Source organism: Tachypleus tridentatus, chromosome 6, assembly GCF_004210375.1.
Source record: "Tachypleus tridentatus isolate NWPU-2018 chromosome 6, ASM421037v1, whole genome shotgun sequence".
NCBI classification, from domain to species: Eukaryota; Metazoa; Arthropoda; class Merostomata; order Xiphosura; family Limulidae; genus Tachypleus; species Tachypleus tridentatus.
In genome coordinates, this window is record NC_134830.1 from 24,023,222 (window position 1) to 24,048,791 (window position 25,570).

General features: G+C 33.9%; 1 protein-coding gene across 1 annotated transcript in view; it reads left to right on the forward strand.

Annotated features, from left to right (window-relative positions):
• LOC143252102 (choline O-acetyltransferase-like) overlaps positions 1-25,570 on the forward strand; it is a 278,304-nt gene that overhangs the window by 213,588 nt on the left and 39,146 nt on the right. Inside the window, 7 exon segments of the mRNA XM_076503733.1 lie at positions 5,793-5,949; positions 6,507-6,675; positions 11,606-11,757; positions 11,759-11,812; positions 18,103-18,203; positions 20,996-21,121; positions 24,378-24,500. Coding sequence (XP_076359848.1) covers positions 5,793-5,949; positions 6,507-6,675; positions 11,606-11,757; positions 11,759-11,812; positions 18,103-18,203; positions 20,996-21,121; positions 24,378-24,500 — 882 coding nt within the window.

Sequence of the window (25,570 nt, forward strand, 5' to 3'; positions counted from 1 at the left end):
CTTCGAAGGAAGCATTTTTTCACAAGCAGAACCAATATCTAAACGCTTCTGCAAATACATTGATATGAGGTTACGTGTCTGATTTACATTGGAACAACCACGTATTTGACATACTTTATGTTGTATCACACATTACCGTCTAAGCCATTATTCCGAGCAGTAAGAAAAGACCTTGTGCTGATTAGTCTGTATTTACCATAAGTGTGTTTTTTCTGGTAAATACTAATGGTTGTTACCATTATTAATTAATCAGTAGCATCTTATTTATCGTATGAGTTATCTGTTATAGTGGCTTGTGTAACAGTCTAATTGTAGCTCTGTAAGAAAGTATAAATACGAACCAAGTTAAACCCAGTGAGAGTGGCTGATCGAATGTATTTAGATGAAGACCTTACAATCCTTTCTAAATCTCTGAATGCTGTCTCACTTCATACCATTTGTCATCAAGAAGAAATCATTTTCAGTCTAAAAATCAAACTACTAGTGTATTAAAGATGAATACAAGATATATATTGAGATGCGCGTGTATAACTGTGAATATGTAGCTGTGAAGCTGAACTGTAAAGTGTTACTTAGAGTGTTGTCCAGTGTAGGAGCAGCTGGAACTAGTGATGTAACTAACATTGATATAAGTGTATAGCACATCCATAAATAACTTTCCTAACATCCAGAAACACTGGTCAAAAATTGTACATATAACCACGATACAGATCATACGAAAAAACTAATACCAAAGCTTGCAGATATGTTAGTGATATAAGATGGTTAACGTGGGCGAAAAAAAGAATCTCACATCACAAAAAATGTACGTAGTGTGCATGTAATAAAATATATTTAATTAGAACATGAGGGGTGCAGTAAGTGGTTTGTCATCAGTAGTATCTATTATGAAGACGAAACATAGAATACCAAGGTTCTGTCTTAACATTTGTCCAAAATCAGATCATGCAGTGTCAAGGTACCTGTTTTTCAAAGTACTTGGCACGTGGCATGTTGTAAAGCTCGTGCAACCTGTCTGAAATGTTAAAGGTAGCCTGATCTTTTCAACAATTAAGTAGTGAAACCTGGCTTTAATATACAATTAATAACAAAGTCCGAAGTATACTTAACTTTGCTCTATGCTATTAAAACTTCATAGTAAACTTTTATACCTGCACCACTTTAAACTTTAAATAAAACTGGATCACATTTTAAATAGTTTGAAGATTGAAAACCCGTGTTTCAATTATTACAATTATAACTGAATATTTTGGTGTCAGCTTATCAAAGACAATATTTTACATCCATACTCGATGTCTGGGTCAGTGATAGTGCCACACATACACTTCGAGATGGTGTGTAATATGTTAAGCATACGTTAATCATGCACTCAATATGCGGAATTTTACTATTGTGCAACAAAGATCTCTTTTGCATTTATGCTGTTTTTGAAATGCTCCTGTTTCTACTTGTATCATAAAGGTTTACTACCAGAATGAACCATGGATCACTGAAGTAGGTAATGTACCCAAAACGTATCACTGTTAGATAACAGTACTTTACGTATATCTTTTTTCAGAACTACAGGATGGCAGTGCAGCTTGGTTATATTGTTAAATAGTGAACTTTATCAATTTGTAGAATTATCAGATTTAGGGCTTATTGCCATTGTTGGAACAGTGACATCAAACTGTGTATATGGTACAATGTCAGTCACAAAGAGACACTAAAATTGACGGCTCAGCAGCCTCAGGAGAAATGTCTGAAAGTGTTAGTTATAACACTTGTTATTCAACACCACAGTCCTGTGGATGAAGTGCAACACACGTAATTTATCACACTGATAAGATTTGTAATTACAAGCTTGAAAAACATAATGTAAGAATTGAAGGTCACCAGGAGCTTTCTCAGAATAAAACCAACTGGCAAAAGTAAATTTTTGAAACTTATTAAAGGGCATTACTCAGCAACTAGCTGCCTCATATAAAAGTTTCAAATATATTGGAACAACAGATTGCTTTGAAGAATAAAGATTGTCACACCGAAAGATTATATGTCATTCAGATGAAAGGTTTTGTCACAAGACTTACTTCATTTATCAATAAATGACTAAAAGCATTGATAAGTGTTTAAATACATACTATTACATAGAAACACAAACTGTGAGTGAATGTTTTTGAATGAAGTATAGATAGGTTACAGTATGTTTTATTTAAATGTTTCATATATGCACATCTGTAAGTTGTTAACAACTACAACCAATATAAAGTCGCAGTGGACCGGCATGGGTCGAAACGACACTGTGACATTGTTTGGCTGTATTTTGTAGATAGTGCGATGCCAAAAACATTTTGGCGTTTGTGAAGGATAAGTAATGGTCACTTTCAGCGTAAAATATTCATACACTGAAGTCATAAAAATTTGTTAATATTGGGGATTTATACTGTCCAAGATGGGAATATTTATTGTCTATAATGACACTGAAAGACAAAGCAATGTGGTTCAACGTGTGGAGAACAAGACTATGTGGTGAAAAATATGTAATATATTATAACAGTTAAAAGTCTAAAAATACAAATGTCAGTAGCAAAACTGTTCACCTGTTTCACACAACAATAGACGATATAATCAAGAAAGAGCTTCATCAAGAAAAGTGGCACAAGTTTTTCATGACATATCCATTAAGCCATAGCAATCAAAGAATGAAATGGGTATTAATACTATTACCTATGAATACATACATATCAAGTAACTGGATACAGCATCTATGTGTTTTTGTGTGATTGAGCTTTTGAAGCGAATGCTGGGAACCATTATCATTGAAATCTAGATGGATTATGGAAAGCTTTCAGTGAACAGTGGTGTAATGGGAACATGACACTCTTACCTGAGTCTTTTGTAATTGATTCTATACAGAAAGGTTACTTTCAAGATACACAGTTGTAACATAGGACATGGTCTTACATGTAACATTTATTGTTATAACACGATGTTCCAAGATTTTTGTTAATATCAACACACTCAGAATCAGAGAAATAAGAACATAATTATCAAAATATGTGTGGTTTCTGCATGGAATAACATACATAAATAGCAGTTACACTAATGTTATTCAATATTAAGGTCACAATGAACAGTGTTTGTGATCTGATTTCGGCTGTTTTATAATACCAAGCTAGAGAAGGTTGTTAGCAGAATTTGAAATTGAAACCTGGAGAGCAGCTAGTTGTAGTAGTATATTTCAAAATCAAGCATCTAGTAGTCTATAATATGATCAGAAAAATAAATGGTTGATCATTCAGTCTCTGTTCATTGAAAACGAAATGGTAGAGTTCATTTTACATTTTTACATTTCATGTTCATATCACATGAACACCAGAGACAACCTAACACAACTGTTTTAGCTTTCTTCAAATCAGTGTTTATTAGGTCTTGAGCACCCGAGACTACTTTGATGTTTCTATGATATTTTGTGTCTAAACTCACTTAATACGATAGGATACATGATTGAAAAGTTTATTGTTTTTTAAGGATGTCAACATGTTAAGTGATTATTATTAGCATGTGTGTGTACATGTACAGTTATATCACTTAATCTCGTGCTATTATAACCAATTGGATTTGAACGGAAGTCAATTTTGTTTTTATAGATTTGCGTCTTCTTTCCAGCTTTTGCACGTTGTGTATTTCAGTAAATTTTCTTATAACTGCTTTTGTTGGTTCTGTATTGTTTTATTTGGTTTGAGGTCCGTACTGTATTTTATGTCTTCCTACCTGTTACTTCCCTTTTCTTTCCTTTCTTATTGTAATTATCTGCATACACGTGTATATTAATATTTTGATATTGTGTATTATGTTATGTATTTATTTCTATTGTGATTCAGTATGGCATTGTTTAACTTCCTAATATTATGCTATTTTATTTTATATCTTTCTTTCAAACAAAAGACGTTTTGTACTGACAGACAGAAGATTATTTATTTAGCTTATTATTATTCTTAGTATAATAATACTTGTTTCTGATTTATATTTTACATTGTAGAGGATCTTATTTTAACTTTTCATTTGTAATCTCTATTCTGTTGTAAAGTGACTGTCTTAAGAAAATAATTATTTTCGCAGCCATTGTTCTCTTGAGAGTTATGTGACTATGTGCATTGTTGTAAGCTCAGTTTTGTTATTGCTTGGCTGTATGTTGACATCTAGTTTAGTCACACACGTGTTCTATATAAGACATCAGATAGGTGTAACGTGTAACAATTTTTGATACACTGTGGTCATACATGTTGTACAGTTCGTGTTCTGTTCATGTACGTAACTTTGAGGTATTCAAGTTAATAAGTCTTAACGTTGAAGTTTTATTGGAGTTAAAGATTATGATATTTTTGTTTGGGGTGATTTTTCTGTCTGTACTTCTGGGACTTTCAAAACATGGATTCAGTTTATTTTATCTCTGTATTTACAATGGAATATGTTACCAGAAAGTTAAGATGACAATCTTAAAGCAGAAGCTACTGGATTATGTTAATTACGAGTTAAGACTGAAGAAGAAAGGTCCACCTTTCGAAAGTGTTTGTGTTATAGGGATTTTATACATTTTTTATCAAAACGTTTTGAAACTACGTGTTTTTTAACATCATCAATATATATCTACACGTGTATATGTTGTAAATGTTTCCTAGCAACGACTAGAAATGATTTATATTTTTTACGGGGATAATTTACAGCGAAATATCAGCTTTTTATTTATTCACACAACTGGAAATTAAAACGTAAAGAAATCCACACTTTAATGTTGGAATAGACAAAATAAATCCATTTATATCAAGTTTTTCTATTTTTTGATAAGTTGTCACTTGACAGAATACATCAATGTTAAAGTAACATTAGTTATGGTAGTTCAGCAACTTATGTTGATTTAATGTGTTCAAATAAATTGAATGTGAGTTCAAAAGAATTTGAACCAAGAAGACCCTATCAACAATCTAGTGTTTCAAGCAAATTGGCTGTAAGGTCTAGAACGATAGTTTCTATAGATGTCGCTTAATCAAATAATATATTGTCAACTCCGTTTTTTTAAAGACCAAATAATCCTACAATTACCACTGATATAATTACTAAGGTGGAGGAACAAGTTTTGTAGTGGGTAAAACTCATTAAATTTTCTGATTGGATAATCTGATTTAGTCTCAACTTTCGATGATTGAAACTTTTCCGATACGACGGTGTGCCAAGTTTCCTTTATGTAGTTAAAACGATCTTAATGAACGAACGTTTTCGAACAAGTAAGGAAAGAAATATTAATTAGTGTTAACTTCTAAATAGTTTAAATAACTCCAGTGTGCGTGGTTTACCTTTCAAATAACGTATAAAAACCAGGACTACATTATTAATAGTTGAATTACTTTACCAAAAATATTTTTAAAATAACAATTATACGTAAATGATTCTAAATATTGTTTGCTTCCATATGTTGAGCTGGGCTTTTAAACTAGGAAACAATTTCAGTTCTACAAATATTTGCGTTTTCAAAATCATATAAAATAAGTGGGTTAAACGTAACTTGCCAAAAATATATTCACCACTATATTAATCTGAGTTTTGTGCATTGTAGCTAATGAACAAACTACAATATTATATTCCAAAGTACGCAATTTAAAGTATTGAGGGTTAAAAAAGTACTTGAATAAGATACGGGAAAAGTTTTTTATCGAAGATAAAATAAAAAAAAACATTATCCATGACTTTGACGTTTTCGTATATTAACCTTATACTGTTCTTTGTACATTGCATAATCTCATTTTTTATTTCAGTAACTCACTTCCACAAGACTATTCCGCTGGACGTCCGTTATGTATGAACACTTATTACCAATTCTTCCGAGCGATTCGCCGGCCAGGTTCAGAGAAGGATATTATACACATCTATGATGAAACTGCTAAACACATTACAGTGGCCTGTAAGAATCAGGTACGTTAGAGGTTAATATTACTTTGCTATTTATTTTATAATCTGTAACATACAATTATTTTGCAGGTATCATAAATCTATGTACATAATTTTATTATATAGAAAGTGATTAAAAATAAGGTCTCATCTACTACAGTTAAGTTGATGGGGTGGAAGTAACGATAAACTGTAGCTGAATGTTTTAACTAAAACTTATTCAGTTGTTTTCCTATACGAGATAATCAACTAAAAGTTATTCAGTTGTTTTCCTATACGAGATAATCAACTAAAAGTTATTCAGTTGTTTTCCTATACGAGATACTCAAATAAACGTTATTCAGTTATTTTCCTACACCAGATACTCAAATAAAAGTTATTCAGTTGTTTTCCTATACGAGATACTCAAATAAAAGTTATTCAATTGTTTTCCTACACGAGATACTCAAATTAAATATAATAACTAAAATGTATCACAGTTTAATTTATCTATGTTACGAATAATATATTAATAAAAAACAGTAATGGTCATTTAAATGTTCTATTGTAGGTAGTTATAAATATATCGTATTTTCTTTCAGTTCTATATCCTACATCTAGGTGACACAATAAACGACATAAAAGAAGATATTCTGGTGGAAAAATTAGGTGAAATTGTTCAAATGTTCGATCAAGGAGAACCCCCAGTAGGTCTACTGACAACACAGAACAGGAGATGTTGGGCCGCTACATACCAGAAACTTCAAAAAAGTAAATAATGGCAGATTTCTGTTTGGTTTGAATGGAACTGGAATATAAATGTATTATTTTTGAACCAGGATGTTTATTAAATTACGAAGTACCTACTGAGGTACTATCACAATAAACCATTTTATTCACTACTGTTCTCACTGAATAGATGTCTCAGTTTAGAATCTGGTTATCAAATATAAGAACATTCTTGAATGTGAAAGACGCTGAAGAAGGTTATTTGTTTCCAGTATTTTTCATCCATCTTGAGAATTAACCAACAATATAGAACGAATTCACTAAAGTGAATGAAACGTTTTCACAAAAGACTAAATTTAATTTTAACTTGTATCAACTGATTTAGCCTCATGCTAGTGTTTTTTTATGGGATGGTTCTATTCGTTACTGGAAATTCGAGGTTATTTATGATGACCAGTGATCTTTATGAACTTAATAGAATTTGTTTACATATTAACCTACTAGAATAAACAAATATTTTATACTTGACTATGTTCAGGGTCAATAACCTTTATGTTACAGGGTTGCTTGTCACTAAATGATCTGATGTATAACAATAACAATATTTGCACAATAACAATTTCATTACATTTTTCGGTTTTTGAGGAATATAGTTCTTCTAACAAACATATTTATGCCCAAATGTGAGATAGCTTTCAACAAAAATGGTTTCACGCACATAGGGTATTTTGGGGTATCAAGTTCTAAGTATTCTGTTTGTTTATAAGCTTCAGAGTAAATTTAGTACCATGCATTTTGTAACATATTAAAGTATTTGAGGATTCTATCTGGCGATCTCGAAAGGTTTACTTGCAATGATAGAAATCTTTCTATAACCACTACGTCATAAGGTCAGACTTTCGTCTTCTTGATTCCGTTAACTCTTGGCATATTTGTCATATGTTGTAGCTCTAATGGTCTCAGTCTGAGTTTCAACAAACGTTTTTAAATAAATTGAAAAAAATGCTTCCTATTCGTTATTTCACCACCACTTTGGGGTTTAGCTGTTTGTTTGTTGTTTTTTAAATTTCGCACAAAGCTACAAGAAGGCTATCTGTGCTAGTCGTCCCTAATTTAGTAGAGTAAGACAAGAGGGAAAGCAGCTAGTCATCACCATCCACTTCCAACTTTTCGGCTACTCTTTTATCAATGAATAGTGAGATTGACCGTCACATAATATCACTCACATGGCTGAAAGGGCGAGCATATTTGGTGTGACGGGGATTCGTACCCGCGACCCTCAGATTACGAGTCGGACATCCTAACCACCTGATTATGCCGTACTGGGATTTAGTGAAATCATTTTTTCATTGCCAGATGGATCAAGCATGGTCCCATGTTCACGTCCCGTTACCATAAAACTTTCGGGCGTTATGTGTGTTATAGTAGCAGTAGTCAAATCACTATAAGGTCGGACATGATTGACGTAAGAGTTAGCAATAGATGCTATTGAATAGCCGCTTTCCCCCTGATCTGTAAGTTCATAATTAAGGATGACTAGTGCAAACAGTCTTTGAGAATATTTGTACTCGTATCAGAAACAAACAAAATCCCCAAACTATTTGACATTTTAATGATAAAATAGTTTGCACTGTCTTGTTCGTCATAAATTGAGGGGTCGTTGCTAACTGAATATGGGTATTAAATAGTAATTACTAGAAACTCTAACTCATTGCACCTGCTCAACACCAAGGAGCTTTGGTTCGTTTGTTTTTGAATTTCGCGCATAGCTACACGAGGACTATCTGCGCTAGCCGTCCCTAATTTAGCAGTTTAAGACTAGAAGAAGGCAACTAATCATAACAGTCCAACGCCACCTCTTGGGCTACTCTTTAACAACGAATAATTGGATTGACCTCACATTATAATGTCCCTATGGCTGAAAGGGCGAGCATGTTTGGTGTGACAGGGATCGAACTCGCAACCCTCGGATTACGAGTCGAGTGCCTTAACCACCTGGCCATGCTGGGTCCCAAGCAGGTGTATTGGATATCATGAAGAAACCAAAGAACTCTAACTTAATACACGCCTCATCAATAAATCTGACGACTTATGATGCTAAAAACCGAGTTTTGATATTGGCTGTTATCATAACAGAGATAGTCTATTGTGCCGGTTTCTTTACGCTTAACAAGAAACAAATGAAACAAAATGCTTGATATATATAAATATTCTCTTGTATCCTCAAGACGACTGGTATTGGTGTTAGCACTTTCATTAAAATAAGGTACAGAATAACATTTCGACCTTAGGTCATCTTCATATAGCCCTCATGTAATTTTTCGCGAAATTCAAAAACAAACAAAGAAAGAAGATTCTTACATCTACGTTACCAATTTTACACTCATTCAATTCGGAAAATTTGTAAACAAACCTTGGTTACCCCTGTTAATTACATTCAAATAGTTAGTTGATTAAAGTCTTAATGAGAAAAATACTGTACAAATGAATGTATAGCAACTTATTCTTTTTACCAAGAAAACTGCCCACCCACAGCGGTCAGTGTTTTTGGCTAATAACGCTAAAAACCGGGTTTCTATACCTGTAGTGGACAACGCACAGATGGCTCAATTTGTAGCTTTGTGCTGAATGACAAACAAAGAAAACCGGAGATCAACAGATACAATCCTTCTCAGTATTTCCCTGAAGCAGAAAGCATACTAGTCATTATATCCTTCTCAGTATTTCCCTGAAGCAGGAAGCAGACTAGTCATTATATCCTTCTCAGTATTTCCCTGAAGTAGGAAGCAGACTAGTCGTTATAATGTAAGGTATAAACTGGTTTGTGATCGGTTTCTGTTAAAAAATGACTAGAGTTATGTAATCGTATAGACTACAAACTATGATAAGGAAAAGTGAGTTTTATTTTATAACCTTACACCTTTGATCGTCACAAATCCATCAGCTTGAGTCAAAGACTGGTTACGTATTGTTTACAGTTTGAGTTTTTACAAAATTAAACTATTCATTGCAGTGCACTATACCTGATATTTATAAACTTTCATAGTCTTAACTAAACTCATTGGCTGATATTGTTGTTTCTGTTTGTTTCCCAGTAAAGGTTCTACGCTACTAAGAACACCTATTAATCATCTCTTGAAATTTATTGATTTTAAATAATCTATCTCTTAACAATGTTTACTAGTTTCACAAACTATCCCAAGCGACACTTTCACTACATGGTGATGTTTCGGGATATGACGCATGTTTTTGGAATCCGACTTTAATTGTTTACTCATTACAAAACTGTCAGGACTCGAATTGTAACTTTAATATATTCCATTCGTTATTGCCAGCGAGTTCGAATACGTCCAGGATGTAAGAATAAATTCACTCGTAATTCCGAGTTGAGAAAATTTTCACTGTCAGGTTATTTTTTATGATAACCTCAGAACTAGGCTATAATTATCTTTCATTAGTTGATTTTTTTTTCAGTAGATTTTATTTATTTTATTCTTATTTTGGAACATTATTAAATTGTATTTCCTTGTTACTAGATGGCAGCAAAAGCCAAATAGGACATTTTAAATTAAGAATGGAGAGGTTCGTTTTCAACTCCTGCATTCTCAAATAACATTACAATTAATAATAAAGGAACAAAAAGTCAATATTACTGAGTAAAGGTTTATTGAAAATTACATACATCCTGATATTTTTGCTAAGCTTACAGATATATAGATGATTTAATTAGTATATATAATTGTAAGATAAATGATGTTGTTAACACTATTTATATGGTAGAATTATAAACCGAAAAACTCCAATTTATAATTTATTTAGGTTAAATTGTTGTAGTTCTGAAAGCAATACAATGGGCTATCTATACTCTGCCCACCATATATACGATACCCGGTTTTTAGCGTTGTAAGTCCGCAGACATGCCACTGTGTTTGTTTTTGAATTTCGCACAAAGCTACTCGAGGGCTATCTGTGCTAGCCGTCCCTAATTTAGCAGTGTAAGGCTAGAGGGAAGGCAGCTAGTCATCACCACCCACCGCCAACTCTTGGACTACTCTTTTACCAACGAATAGTGGGATTGACCGTCACATTATAACGCCTCCACGACTGAAAAGGCGAGCATGTTTAGCGCGACGGGGACGCGAACCCGTTACCCTCAGATTACGAGTCGCACGCTTTAACACGCTTGGCCATGCCGGGCCTCCACTGTGTCAATGGAGAGCATTTAGATTTAGAAACTTAAATAATTGTAATGATACAGTCTAAATATTTTTTTCATGAACTAAAATATATTTCTTTTCCTATGTATGGTTTACCCTCTTCTAACAGTAATGTATTATACTTTTTTGTTATAAGCGTTATAACTTCATAATTATACATATTTTGTAAAGTTTATAAGTTACAATATTTTATTATTAATGTCGAAATGTTGATGGAAAATTAATATTTAACGAATTTAATAAAGAAACTTCAAATAAAATTATTGAACTATTCCATGATAAATATAAGAATGTGTTACTTAAATATGAAAAGTAAAAAATAAGTAACTTATTTTGTTTGTTTGTTTTTGAATTTCGCACAAAGCTACTCGAGGGCTATCTTTGCTAGCCGTCCCTAATTTAGCAGTGTAAGACTAGAGGGAAGGCAGCTAGTCATCACCACCCACCGCCAACTCTTGGGCTACTCTTTTACCATCACATTTTAATGCTGAAAGAGCGAGCATGTTTGATGTGATCGGACTTCGAACTCGCGACCCTCAGATTACGAGTCGAGTGCCATATACACCTGACCATATCGGGCCAATAACATGTAGGGAAATCTAAACACATATACAAACAATTTACTCGTCGGTGTATTCAATACAAAAACACATCACGTTGTAATATCACATATAACATGCTTCATAATACTCCTGTTTCCATGAATATATACTAAACTTTCTTCATCTTTCTGATGATTTAATTTGAAATTACAGGTGGAGTCAACAAACACTCTTTGAACATGATGGAAAGAAGTTTGTTTTTACTGTGTCTAGATGAGCCACTGACTTCTAGGCCAAACTACTGCAGCATCCGCAGGGAGTCAATTAACCTTGAGGTGGAAACAATGGCAAGTCACATTCTTCATGGGGGGTGGTACTGATTTCAATAGTGGTAACCGCTGGTTTGACAAGTTTCTGCAGGTTAGTTATCTAGATTTTGTATAATCAAAATGTTATTGAAAGATTTGAAGGATGGCCTGTTTGCTTGTTGTTGTTGTTTTAAATTCACGCAAAGCTGGACGAGAACTATCTGCGCTACCCGTCCCTAATTTAGCAATGTAAGACTAGAGGGAAGGCAGCTAGTCATCACCACCCATCTCCAACTCTTGGGCTGCTCGTTTACCAATGAATAGTGGGATTGATCGTCACATTATAACGTCCTCACGGCTAAAACGGGCGAGCATGTTTGGAGCGATGGGGATTGGAACTCAAGATCCTCAGATTACAAGTCGAGTGCCTTAACCACCTGGCCTGTTTACATCCATATCAACCATTATTTTACACTATAAAGGTTGATTTATGGGTAAGCTAGTTAACTTTATCTTACTATACAAACCTGACATTTATATAGATCAAATTTTACGAAAACGCACAGGTTGAATTTTTCCGTAATAATGTGGAATATAGGTAAGCTGAACTAACTTCAGAACTTCATCAGTTACGTCCACAAAACAGGAGATTTATTAAGGATATGGAACTATGAAGTACGTTTAAACCCTTATTGATTGGGTTACTGATAGACAGAATAACGAAATTTAAGAAAGAGTATTACACAAAATACAATATTTGTTATTTGTAAAACACAAATACAGCGTATGTGCCTGCAGTTTCTCATTATTGAGACTCACTTCTTTTAGATGTTTTCATGTTTAGGTCTCCCAGTAGACTGGGTAATTCAAGGTTACTTAGGTTCAAAAAAACCTGGCATTTACCGAGCATTTTGGTTCGATTTGAATTTCGCGCAAAGCTACAAGAAGGCTATCTGCGCTAGCAGTACTTAATTTAGCATTGCAAAACTAGAGGGAAGGCTGCTAGACTCATCACCTGTCGCCACCTCTTGGGCTGTTCTTTTACAAACGGATACTGGGATTAATTGTCTCATACAAACGCCCACACAGCTGAAAGGGCGAGCATGTTTGGTGGGACGAGGATTCACACTCACAACTTGCAGATTACGAGTCGAGGGTCATAACTTATGCGTTACCTGTTCTGTCATGGAAGGACATTGCTGTGAACACCTTTATACAAGTTATGATAACCACAGGATATAACAGGTATTATCAAATTTGAAAATAACAAAGAAACAAAAGTAGGTTAGAACAATATCAGTTTAACGGATATCTTGATCAAGTGTTATGTGAAACCCACACACTCTTAAAATATCTTACCTCAGGGTTATCCGAAAGCTTTAATTTTACAACCAGCAGACTTTAAAATTGAGCTGGTTAAGAATTCCATCTTTCTGTTTTCCAACATTTGTACATCTCACAGAAATCATAACCTTGGACGTTGAATTATAACTTAATACAGAAATATCCTTTAACAACGAATCCGTACACGAATATAAACTCCTCAGACAAAGAATAATGCATTACACAATCAACCCTTTGTCTCGTCTTTATAATGATCTTTAATATATCACAAAACAGCACAGAAAATTTTAAGAAACTACGTATAATATGTAAATATGCTTTTTTTTTCCCTCGGATTTCACACAATTCTACTAATTTAGAAACGATAGACCAGAGGGCAGATGGCTAGACAACAGCACCAACTGTCAGTGTGATTGTGAGTACAAGCACGTTCACTGAAGTGGTTCAACCTCGTGAACCACAAGAATCTTAACAACCAGTCCTTGACAGATTATAAAATATGGTAATAGACACAGAGTAATAATAAACCTTTATAAGGTTCTAACAGAATACCTTGATAGTCACTACAAGAAAAATTCCCTTTAATAGTGACTTAAACCATCACAATAACAAATTTTATCATTTTACCTTTTCCGTCGGAAAACATAAACTAACTGAAAATTACCTTAACCTAAACAATTATATTTCTTTTTATAAACGCTTTAAATTCACTGAGTTTAGATACATTAGTATAAAAAAGAACAAAATACAAAAAAAAATTTACAAAATGTAAATTAATGAAGCAATATGTAGATCTTGTTGCAGGTGGTCTTTTGACTCGAATCCTAATAAAGGAAATAAATTCATCAACAAGATAAATGAACCAGTCCCTCAATAATGTTTTCAAATTTCTACATATGTGTATTAAAACTATTAGAGTAATAAAAAATACAACAGAATAGCAAATAAAAACATTTCAGTGCAGTGTACAAGAGACATAATAAAACTCTATAGACCATATTTTTAACGAAATGTTTTACTTAAATAGGTGTAGGATTCAAGATATAGAAAATAAAGCAAAAGTTGAACTTGTGCACTTACCTTGGCGTCAAACGCGACTTTCAATTACCCATTACCTTTATTTTAATCTTCCTATGAAGTTCTCAAAGGATGCCATTGGCTTGTTGTTAGCTATGGTAATGTCTTGTATGGCTTCCTTGGCCCGAGCCAAAGCCTGACTGAAGGACTTCTTCATCTAACCATCTGGCATGGAGTAACATTTCATAGCTCTCTCTTGGTGATATTAGTCTAGAATTTGTATTTGCAAGATCAGCAGAACCATAGTGAGGATGATGGGTGAAACTTTTGGCATGTTAAACTTTGGCTTTGTCCACCTCGCCAAAGGTTAGTGCAAATTTTGTCTACAGCGTGCACTCAAAAAGGCATACCCTGACAGAACATCAAAAGAGGTGTTTCTAGTGCCTAGATATCTGCATCCTCCATCTTGATTATTTGAGTGGCTGGTGGCAGTAGTATTTGTTTTCAATGATGGTTCTTCAATGCCAAGAGTGAAGATTGGAGTCAGTTTATTCAGTACTGGCTCCACTATGATGTCCAGCAAAGTCTTAGGTATAGAAATATTTTGCTGTTTCAACTGAAATGGTCCAGTCATTGGAGATTTGAATACCGAACTGACGATCGACTCGGTATGGGTCTAAACATCCATTGCTTTAGATGGAAAGTAACACTAGTTCTAGGCCTTCTTGGTTTGTTAAAAAGTCCAGATTCTTGCCAAACAAAAATACTACTGTAGAATTGATTTTTCATTGGAAGATAAAATGAAGTTTAGGAAACACAGAGAATGGAAATAAGTACTAACTAGTTGAAACCAAAGTAGTCAAATAGTCCAGAAATTGACTGTCAATACAAAAGTTCCAAATTTAAAGTGTTATGTTAGTCACATTTAGTTTGTTTAATGGTCGGTCAAGTGTGGAAATTGAAGTGAGGTCAAACATTCGTGGTTATGACCATTATCCTCCCATACAAACTACCATTACAGGCTGAAGAATACTTGAGATAAAGTGGTCACGTAACACTTCTATGGAGACCCCATGCACTCCTGCAGATCTTGCTCATAAAATGTGTATCTCTGATGCTCATAAATATTGTAACACACAGCACTATTCAGTTTCTTCTTCACTAATACCTATATACACATATAAGTATTGGTAGCTGTGCTACCACCTTTTGTTTTACCGTGGTAATGAATGTCGCACTCACTGTTAACTAGATCTCACATTTGCTGACTCATATTAGGTAAGGTAACCTTCAGTTTCGACTGGTAGCATTCAACAACATTCCCTTTGTCTTTCCTTGTAGACTTTACTTCAGTTTCTAGTTTAATACTATAAATGATATGTATTTCAAAGTTTCACCACCTTCCATATCCATATAGTGCACTTAGAGCTTGCAATTCATACATCTTAAGCTGTTCCTTGTGCTAAAACAAGGTTAAAAAGATATTCGAGACATTGTGCGCTTTTCTAGTTAATTTAACCTGCGTAACCGAAAATATTCTATTACAACCAAACAAAATACTGAGTACATCAAATTGATATTTATTATGAAGTTAATAATACTGTATGTGAATTGTATACACTACTGGTAATTTCAGCTACTGAAAAATTTCAATTATAAAATCAACGAATCCCCCGTCACACCAAACACGCTCGCCCTTTCAGTCGTAGGCGCGTCATATTGAACGATCAATCCCACCATTCGTTGGTAAAAGAGTTGCCCAAGAGTTGGCGGTGGGTGGTGATAACTAGCTGCCTTCCCTCTAGTCTTACACTGCTAAATTAGGGACGGCGAGTTCTGATAGCCGTTGTCTATTTTTTATCGATATTCAAACACAAACAAAAAATTAAAATATTTTGTCCAAACAAGTTTTGTGTGATTAATCCTTTACTTTTATTTTTTATTATTTTTTTGTTTATGTGACACAACATCAGCTGACAAACAAACTTAGAAGAACACGCTTGTGTCACCTACCCTCTTCAACCATCATGCCACTGCTTTATTCAATGTTGAAAACGTTGCTTTTAGTGCCTCTGAAAGACTAGATAATTCTAGATTTCTCTATTTGTTCAAGAAATGTTTCCTGTTCTTATAGGTAGTATTACGTCACCAAACAGATTAATTGATTTTGAGATGGGTGTGCATCAGCTCTTTCTGATACAAATTACCCATATAGTCAAATTATAAAGATGTGTTCATATCGGGAATTTAAAAATTTTGAAATGGGAAACATCCCTTACACTTAACGAGTTGAGAAAACCAATGAATGTGGATTAACTTGAAGCATCAGGAAATCAAGAAAAACAACCTATCACAAGTCCTACTGCAGCACAAGAGCACAAGTCATACCCCAACACAAATCATACCGCAGCACAAGTCATACCGCAACACAAATCATACCGCAGCACAAGTTATGCTGCAGCGCAAGTCATACCCCAGCACAAGTTATGCTGCAGCGCAAGTCATACCGCAGCACAAGTCATACCGCAGCACAAGTTATGCTGCAGCGCAAGTCATACCGCAACACAAGTCATACCGCAGCACAAGTCATACCGCAGCGCAAGTCATACCGCAGCACAAGTCATACCGCAGCACAAGTCATACCGCAACACAATCATACCGCAGCAAGTTATGCTGCAGCGCAAGTCATACCGCAACACAAGTCATACCGCAGCACAAGTCATACCGCAGCGCAAGTCATACCGCAGCACAAGTCATACCGCAGCACAAGTCATACCGCAACACAAATCATACCGCAGCACAAGTTATGCTGCAGCGCAAGTCATACCGCAACACAAGTCATACCCCAGCACAAGTTATGCTGCAGCGCAAGTCATACCGCAACACAAATCATACCGCAGCACAAGTTATGCTGCAGCGCAAGTCATACCGCAACACAAGTCATACCGCAGCACAAGTCATACCGCAGCGCAAGTCATACCGCAACACAAGTCATACCGCAGCACAAGTCATACCGCAGCGCAAGTCATACCGCAGCACAAGTCATACCCCAACACAAGTCATACCCCAGCACAAATCATACCCCAGCCATGATAAGTAAAGAGCAACATCTTGTAACAGGTAAAAATATACAAACAAAAACTTCGTGGCAAAGTTTTTTATGTGTCACAAGCAACAGTATACAGCATAACCAGGAAAGCATGATCTTCATCTGAGAAAATAGAAGGGCACAAGTTGCTTCAATGACGTGTCCATTCAAATATCACATACGTCTGGAGAATGAGATAGGTGTTTATACTATTCGATATGAAGATCCGATGATTAAGTTACCAGATGTAACACCAGTGGGTTTATGTGCAATCAATCTAATGAATTAGCTGCTTGGAAACTCCTTTTCGTACACTAGTTGTATTATAAAAACTATACATATTTTAGTCATATAAGTCTTACCAGAAGCTTTTTGTAATAGAAACTGTGCTGCTAGGTTATTTTCAAAATGCATGGCCATCAGGTAGAGCACGATCGAACATGGCGGCCAAGACTGTAATGCGATGGTAAGGTTCCAAAATCGTTTTACTATATTTCACTTAATTAAGTGTACGCCAGATAAAAAATAGAATTTGACAAGGAACAGTGAAACAATGTGCACATTTCGTAATTTTAAGTAATAATATGACTATATATATTTAAACATATCAATAATTAAAGTTCCCTCTTCCAAGTTTTAAAATAGAAAACCTCCTTCTGGAAGAGAATTTGGCTGAAATGCTGTTACTTGAATATTACTGTGTGATATCACATTAGTATACTTAATATAACAGTTTACTCGGTATTTTCTTGATATAATCTTATATTTGATCAGTTTTGTAAATGTGCTACCATTCAGGCATCGACATAGAATAATATGCAATAATTTATTATATTTTCGGTGTATCTATCGCCTTTAGTTTACGTTCATAACGGTTATGACAATATTAATACTACTGTGTATTGTAAGTTTTACGTCTTTGAAGTATATTTTTAATTTCTGACATATTGCAGTTTGTAGTGAGTCGTGATGGAGTGTGCGGTCTGGTTATTGAGCATTCCGTGTCAGAAGGAATCACTGTTGTCAAATTCATGCAGGATTTTCTAACTTATATGTAAGTATATATATATATATATATATATATAGAATATTAATACTGATAGAGTTAAGTATTAAAACAATGTTTGTGAACTTCATATATTATCGATATTTCACCTACATTCCAGTTAAAAACAATCAAAATATTCTGTTTAAACAACTTGTCTGATCTGCCCCTCACTATTCACCAATTATGTCACTACTTTAATTCAATGTTGAAAACGTGGTTTTCAGAGTCTCTGAAATACAACATAATTTTAGATATATCCATCCATTCAAAAAATACTTCCTTATACAGATGGCTAAGTAAGTTATATTGAAACGATTTTAAATATGTAAAGCAGCAAATCGCGTAAAACATAGTGAATATTCACGTATGAGAACCACATGTTCAGATTATTTGGGGTTTTGTAAGTAGAATGGCGTCACCAAAATTATCATATATATATATCTTATGAACCAGTGCTCAGTTTTATCCTTTCGTAAGCTTTTCTTAACATTTCATCTAGATGTGTTGTGTCACCTGATTTTTCATATAACAACCTCCATCTGTTCAACATTATCATTAAATTATGATAAATACGGTCGTGTGCTTTTGTGTATATTTCAAATAAACTGAGAAATTATCTTGTTAGAACAAAATACTAAAATATTTAAACTGGATAATATTTTGTAAAGCTACGTTCTACACAACTCATAAGTCTTTGTAACAACGTATTCATTAAATTTCACGTTCGTTAGTAAACACTGATTTAAATTTTCTACCATACGTTTTGAATGGTTACATTTTATGTAGGATAATCGTTCACCTTGGACAGATGTATGCATAACTGTGAAAAGTAGTGTATTATAGGTTTACAACATGTGAAAAATTAATTAATTTTTAAATTTTCATTAACATATTTCTATTTTAATTAATGTGAAGTGTGTAATTCATCCATGTGATTTTTTTCGTTGTCTTTTTTTTAGTTTTATGTTTCCATTTGGTCCTTTTAAAATTACTAAGTTGTTTATGGTTTGTCAATATGGCATGCTTGTTTATGGTTTGTCATTATGACATGCTTGTTTATGGTTTGTCATTATGGCATACCAATAACCATATCACATATTTATTTTATTCTGGTTAACAACTTTATCGAGTTAGTTCTCTTGAAATAATGAAGTCATTTCGTTAAAAATGGAAAAATGTTTTATAAGATACAGGTTCGAGTTGAACATTGCCTACACCTGTTATTTTTAACGAAATGAGATGGTACCAACATTCATAAAGTGAATTGTAACATCAAAAATATAAACGTGGAATATCAACATAAAAAGGTAAATAGAAGCTATTAAATATTACTATGAAACAGAAAAATAGCTTCATAACCAAGAAATGAAAAATAAAACTATTTATTGCACCTAACTTGATCAAAAAATAAAAGAAGTTTTGGAATAATGGGAAAGAAATTTGTTGATAAGAACACAGAAAAACACTGATTCAAGATATGAGTGTTGTATATTGATTGTCATAAAATTTGTAATATTTGGTTGTTGATCAGAAGAGGCCCAGTAGCTCTGTTTGTTTTACTGTTTTAAGGATCCAGAAACGGTCGGTATACGAGTTGCCTGAACTTCTGTACAAACCAAATGAAAATTAATGAGAATAAATATTACATCATGATGTAGATTTCAGACATCTTAAGAAGATGGTAAATTTTGTGTAAATGATTCTGTGAGTGTCTTTTAAACTACAAAACATTCCAAATTAGCAGGTTTTATTCCATGAAATATACTATTTTTAAAACCTGTGTGCGTTATCTGTGTAACTGTATCACATGTAATCCTACTTGCATGTTAAAGGTACTTTTTTATATTTTATTGGAACAGTAGTTACAGTTCCTGGATAAATAGAAAATAATCAGTGATTTAATCATAGCTGACCTCAAATGTTATTCTATATTATTCTTCGTAATTAGCTTATTAAGGGTTATTAATCAGGAATCAGAATCATCCACTTCAAAGTTCACGAGCAAACTTTTATACATATGACAATAGCAAGATCATAGAATATGCTTTTTATAAAATACTGCATTATTTTTACTACCTGCAGAATGTAGAAGTCAGTGTTTCTGTCACCATACCTTCACTCATGCCATGTGCTCACGTTAATAGATGAAAATGGTGTTAGTTCTGTATTTTCGTTCTCTCATCATTGAATAAATGCCTGTCATCTGGTTTCAGAATGACCCGTCCAAAAGGAAGAAACAAAAGATAATTCTCCACATTCCGTAGGCTCATTAGACTTATTGTGTCACTAGGCTAATAAATATTAAGAAAGTATATATATGTTTTTAATGTATAAAACAGTGTTCCAAGCGTGGTTTTAATATCTTTCTCTAGGGCAAAAAATAAATAAATAATATAAATAACTTATTCTTCTAAAGCAGAAATGTTTTACATTCAGTGCAAAAAATCATTATTCGGTTTCGCACACATCATGTCCAAAGGCAGACTGGTTGGAACTTTTGTGACGACAGATCTGTTTTGGTAATAAAAGGTAGGTGTTCATGGCAAGTTTATGATGACAACTATGATGAAGACAATAATGGATTCGATTTTTATTAACATGTTCATCGTTTGAAGACATGCCTATGTTAAAAAAAATATTTTTGGATATGAGTAAAAATATAGTAACCAACGATTTAGCTTTTAATTCCAAGTAGAAGAGGTTAAGGTCATTGTTCACTTCCAATCTATTTGTTTTATTCATTTAACGCATGATACTGTAGTATTCATTTAACGCATGATACTGTGGTACTATTTCAGAGAGTCTTGTCCACCTGAAGAAACTTATAAGTCAACAGTATTTATTCAGTCCCCAGCTAAAATGAATTGGGAACTTTCTGATAGCATTTTAAGCACAATAAACGACGCTGAAAAGAAGATGAACAAGTGAGTATTTCACGTCATGACAAAATGTAGAGATGTGGAATTATAGTTTTAAAGATTGTATTAATTTAAGAAATTTATATTTTCACTGCTTTTATGATGTCCAGCTGATGTCTCCAAATTGTATTTTAATTTGATAATTAACATCTTTTTTTCACTTGCAAGGTTTTAATCCAGCATATTACATACCGTTATGAGACATAGAATAGGCCAAGTTTATCGTACTTGCTAACCCTAACCAATTGCCCTTCAAAGAAAATAATAAAACATAGATAAAACAAAATTAATACTTGAGAAAGTCCAAAACATAAACACACCAAAATCGAACGAACCTAATTACAAACATTTATTTTCTTTTTTAAAAATTATTCCTTAAAGAGACCTCGAAAGCATTCTGTTGACAAAACTATATTTCATACGAAAAAAAAAACCTACAACAAACCTTATCCTCCAAGAAACGCAGAATACAATACAACTGTTCCTATCGAAACAAACCACGAAATAAACATACGAATAAAATAACCCAAAAATGAGAAATTAATGTTTCAATCCAAAACGTTACTTTACTAAAACATACGCCAGATATTAGTGAAATAATAGAAAGATTAGATTTTCTAATTGCATAACGAATCTACGACTAACAAACACTTAAACACCCATCTGTGTATTTATAATTACCGATTCTTCAGACACCTTTCAATCTTTTCAAACTACTGACACATAAACCATAACATTGTATGTACACGTGATTAAAAATTCTATAGAACTAACACTAATTTAATAATATACTAAAACAGGTCACTTTATGTTACATTTTAGCGAAAGCCTTATAATAATTGCACTCGCAACCGAAACGCTTTACAAAAGTTTAGAAGAAATTACTGACAAATTTGCAATTTCTTCAAATTTTTGTAAACAGTAGAAGACAAAAAAATGTGTGCCACTAGTATTGTTTTCACTACGTCACGTATGCACTTCAGTATTCGAAGTGTCAAGTAATGGAGTTTATTAATGACTAAGTGACCGTACAGTAAGAACTATGAAAGTAAATGGGGGCGTACCGATGTTCACAAACATTTCGACAAGAATGTGCGATGTTCCACGAAACTTAGTTTTATTGAGAAATCTTCAGTTACAGGTAGTAATAATGTAGGTTTCTAGAATTATTACAGTTGCACATGGAAATTTTATCGGCTTATGTAACATTCTATACATAATATTATTTATGTATTGTTTGTGTGTTGTGTTTTTTTTTTAATTTAGCGCAAAGCTACACGAGGACTAGAGACAAGACAGTTAGTCGTCACCATCCACCGCCAACTCTTGGCCTATTCTTTTATCAATGAAAAGAGGGATTGACTGTCACATGTAATGCCCCCAAGATTGAAAAGGCAAACATGATTGGTTTGACGGAGATTAGGATTCGAACTCCCTAACTATGACCCTCTAGAATATCGAAATGTAACCAATTAAATTTGTTTAAATGTTTGTTAAAATTTTTATTGTTATTAATTGTAATATATAAAAACTTTATATTTTATTATCTAGCGATTATAATCGACTAGCATATACTCAAAATATTTCTACCAGAAATCGAATCCCGTATTTCAATATTGTTTGTAAATTTATCACTGATCCAATGGGTAACAACTGCAGTGTGCTTTTAAACTTACGTTTCTATGTATCGAAACGGTACTTTTGTGTTTTGAAACAGCTATTTCTAATTTTCTACTGATAGATTATAGAACAGACAGTAGTTAACTGTACTGACCGCTCGCGCTTTGACTACTATTGCCCAACCGAATAGTGGGATATCCCCTTTATCTCACAGTCCGCAAACTTGCAGCGCCTAATCACAGAAACAGGATGAAAATCATAAACCTCAGGATTTATATTCCGATCAGCCATTTCCATGGTTACGTACAGCCAAAACTGTTGACCCAACATGCTCTTAAAAAGAAATACTATTTCCCACTGTGTGTCGCAGCGCCATCTATATGCATATCTTACTCTCGTAATTACGGTTTATTTAAAAATTAACAATTTTCTAATTTATCGGAACATATCAAAGTAACTGAGGCTTTATTTTTTTTAAATATTTTGTTTGGACTCTTAAAATCATTTTTTTTTCAGTCCGATGGACTCATTTCATGTCACTCCTGCAGTATACAAAATATTTTTGAGATACATAATTACTTTATAGTTTATACTGTTTTGTTTACGATAAGTGTATTCATACGTTTCATTTGTTGAAGAGTTTATCATGAGTATTATTTGGTTTAAATGTTGAGTTTGCGGAATGCATGTATCTAAAGTTATCTTCCTAACATAGGCTTGCGTTTTATAGTTTAACTTAGCATTCCTATAATGTAAAAATGGTATTTTCAAACATACGAACAGAGATTAGTATCTTTTCATTTTTATTACAAATTTCATTTAATTATAATACGCGTATATAATACCTTAAATTAGACTACAAGCCTCCCCCAGCGGCATATCTGGAGACTTACAATGCTAGAAATCTGGTTTAGATACCGTGGTAGGCAGCGCATAAATAGCCCATTGTTTGGCTTTGTGCTTAACTTCAGTCAAATAGATTATAAGAAATTTGTTTTCATTAGGGCTCTGCTCTCCGCTAGTACAGCGGTAAGTCTACGTATTTACAACGCTAAAATCAGGGGTTCAATTCCCCTCGATGGGCTCAGCAGATAGCCCGATGTGGCTTTGCTATAAGAAAACACACACACTCATTAGGGCCCCAATTAACTCGTTCATACCCCTTTATACTTGGGCCCAGCATGGTCAGGTGGGTTAAGGTGTTCGACTCGTAATCTGAGGGTCGCGGGTTCAAATTCCGGTCGCACCAAACATGCTCGCCCTTTCAGCCGTGGGGGCGTTATAACGTTACGATCAATCCCACCATTCGTTAGTAAAAGAGTAGACCAAGTGTTGGCGGTGGGTGGTGATAACTAGCTGCCTTCCCTCTAGTCTTACTTACACTGCTAAATTAGGGACGGCTAGCGCAGATAGCCCTCGAGTAGCTTTGCGCAAAATTCAAAACAGACTAAACCCATGACTTCCGTGAATTATGAACTTGTTTGTTTTAACCATGTATTTAGCAACATTCTAATATATGTGGTGAGTAATATTGTAATGAATTCTAAATGCATACAAACAACTTGTTACTAATGATATAATATTGTAATGATTTCTATATGCATACAAACAACTTGTTACTAATGATATATTCATATTTTAGACTTGTTAGTGACCTGGATCTGTATATCCTACGATTCAGCGACTACGGTAAAGAGTTTATAAAAAGTAACAAGATCAGTCCTGATGTTTACATTCAGTTGGCACTTCAACTTACTTACTACAAGTAAGTATGAACAAATTTCTCTGTTGTCTGTGTTAATGTAAGAAGTAAACTTCATTTGTTATTTATCAAAGCGAGCTGTGAAAATCGAAATTCAAATGAAATCTCGGTATTAGGATAGTAATGATATAAATATCATACATTACTGTCTGTCTCAGACAGTTGTATCCCTTACATTTTATGTTTCGTGCTGTTTCCCAAGAAACAATATAAAATATATTATATACAATATACAATATATGTAACTTTAATTTTAATTATAAATAAAATAAACCTTAAAAACACAATTGCAACTTCATAAATCACAAATCAGGCTCGGCATGACCAGGTGGTTAAGGCACTCGACTCCTAATCCGAGAGTCGCGGATTCGAATCCCGGTCGTAACAAACATGCTCGCCCTTGCAACCGTGGGGGCGTTAGAATGTGGCGGTCAATCCCACTATTCGTTGGTAAAAGAATAGCCCAAGAGTTAGCGGTGGGTGGTGATGACTAGCTGCCTTCCCTGTAGTCTTATACTGCTAAATTAGGGACGGCTAGCGCAGATAGCCCTAGTGTAGCTTTGCGCGAAATTCAAAAACAAACAAACACACACACCATTACTCATTAAATAATGAACGACTAAATGTGCTCACTGGTTTTGTTATATTTCACCGATGAATGTTTTTATACAGGTACGTATCTAATTGGTAATGTAGAAACTCTCAACGTACACATTAAATATTAAACACTATGTGTATACTCGTATGAAAAGATATAAAAGTCCCAGACAGTTTGCAGAGTTTGGGCAGTGAAGGGTCTGTAACAGTAAAACTTGGAGCTTAATGTACGTTTATGTCCATAGCCTTTGTTTCAAGTTTAATCTGATCCAGGTTTTAATCTCTGGCTGTCCCAACAAAGCCCACAAGAGTGCCTTGTTTTACTTTAAGGAACAAGATTATATTTACTGTATCTGCTTCCAATGGTGCTCCATCCTTTTCAATAGTGTAGCCCGCAGCTGGAAAAAAGTCTCTCAAATGGTACAGAGATTGATTGGTCCACATAGCATCTTCCTTCCTTGGAGAGTAATCTTTGC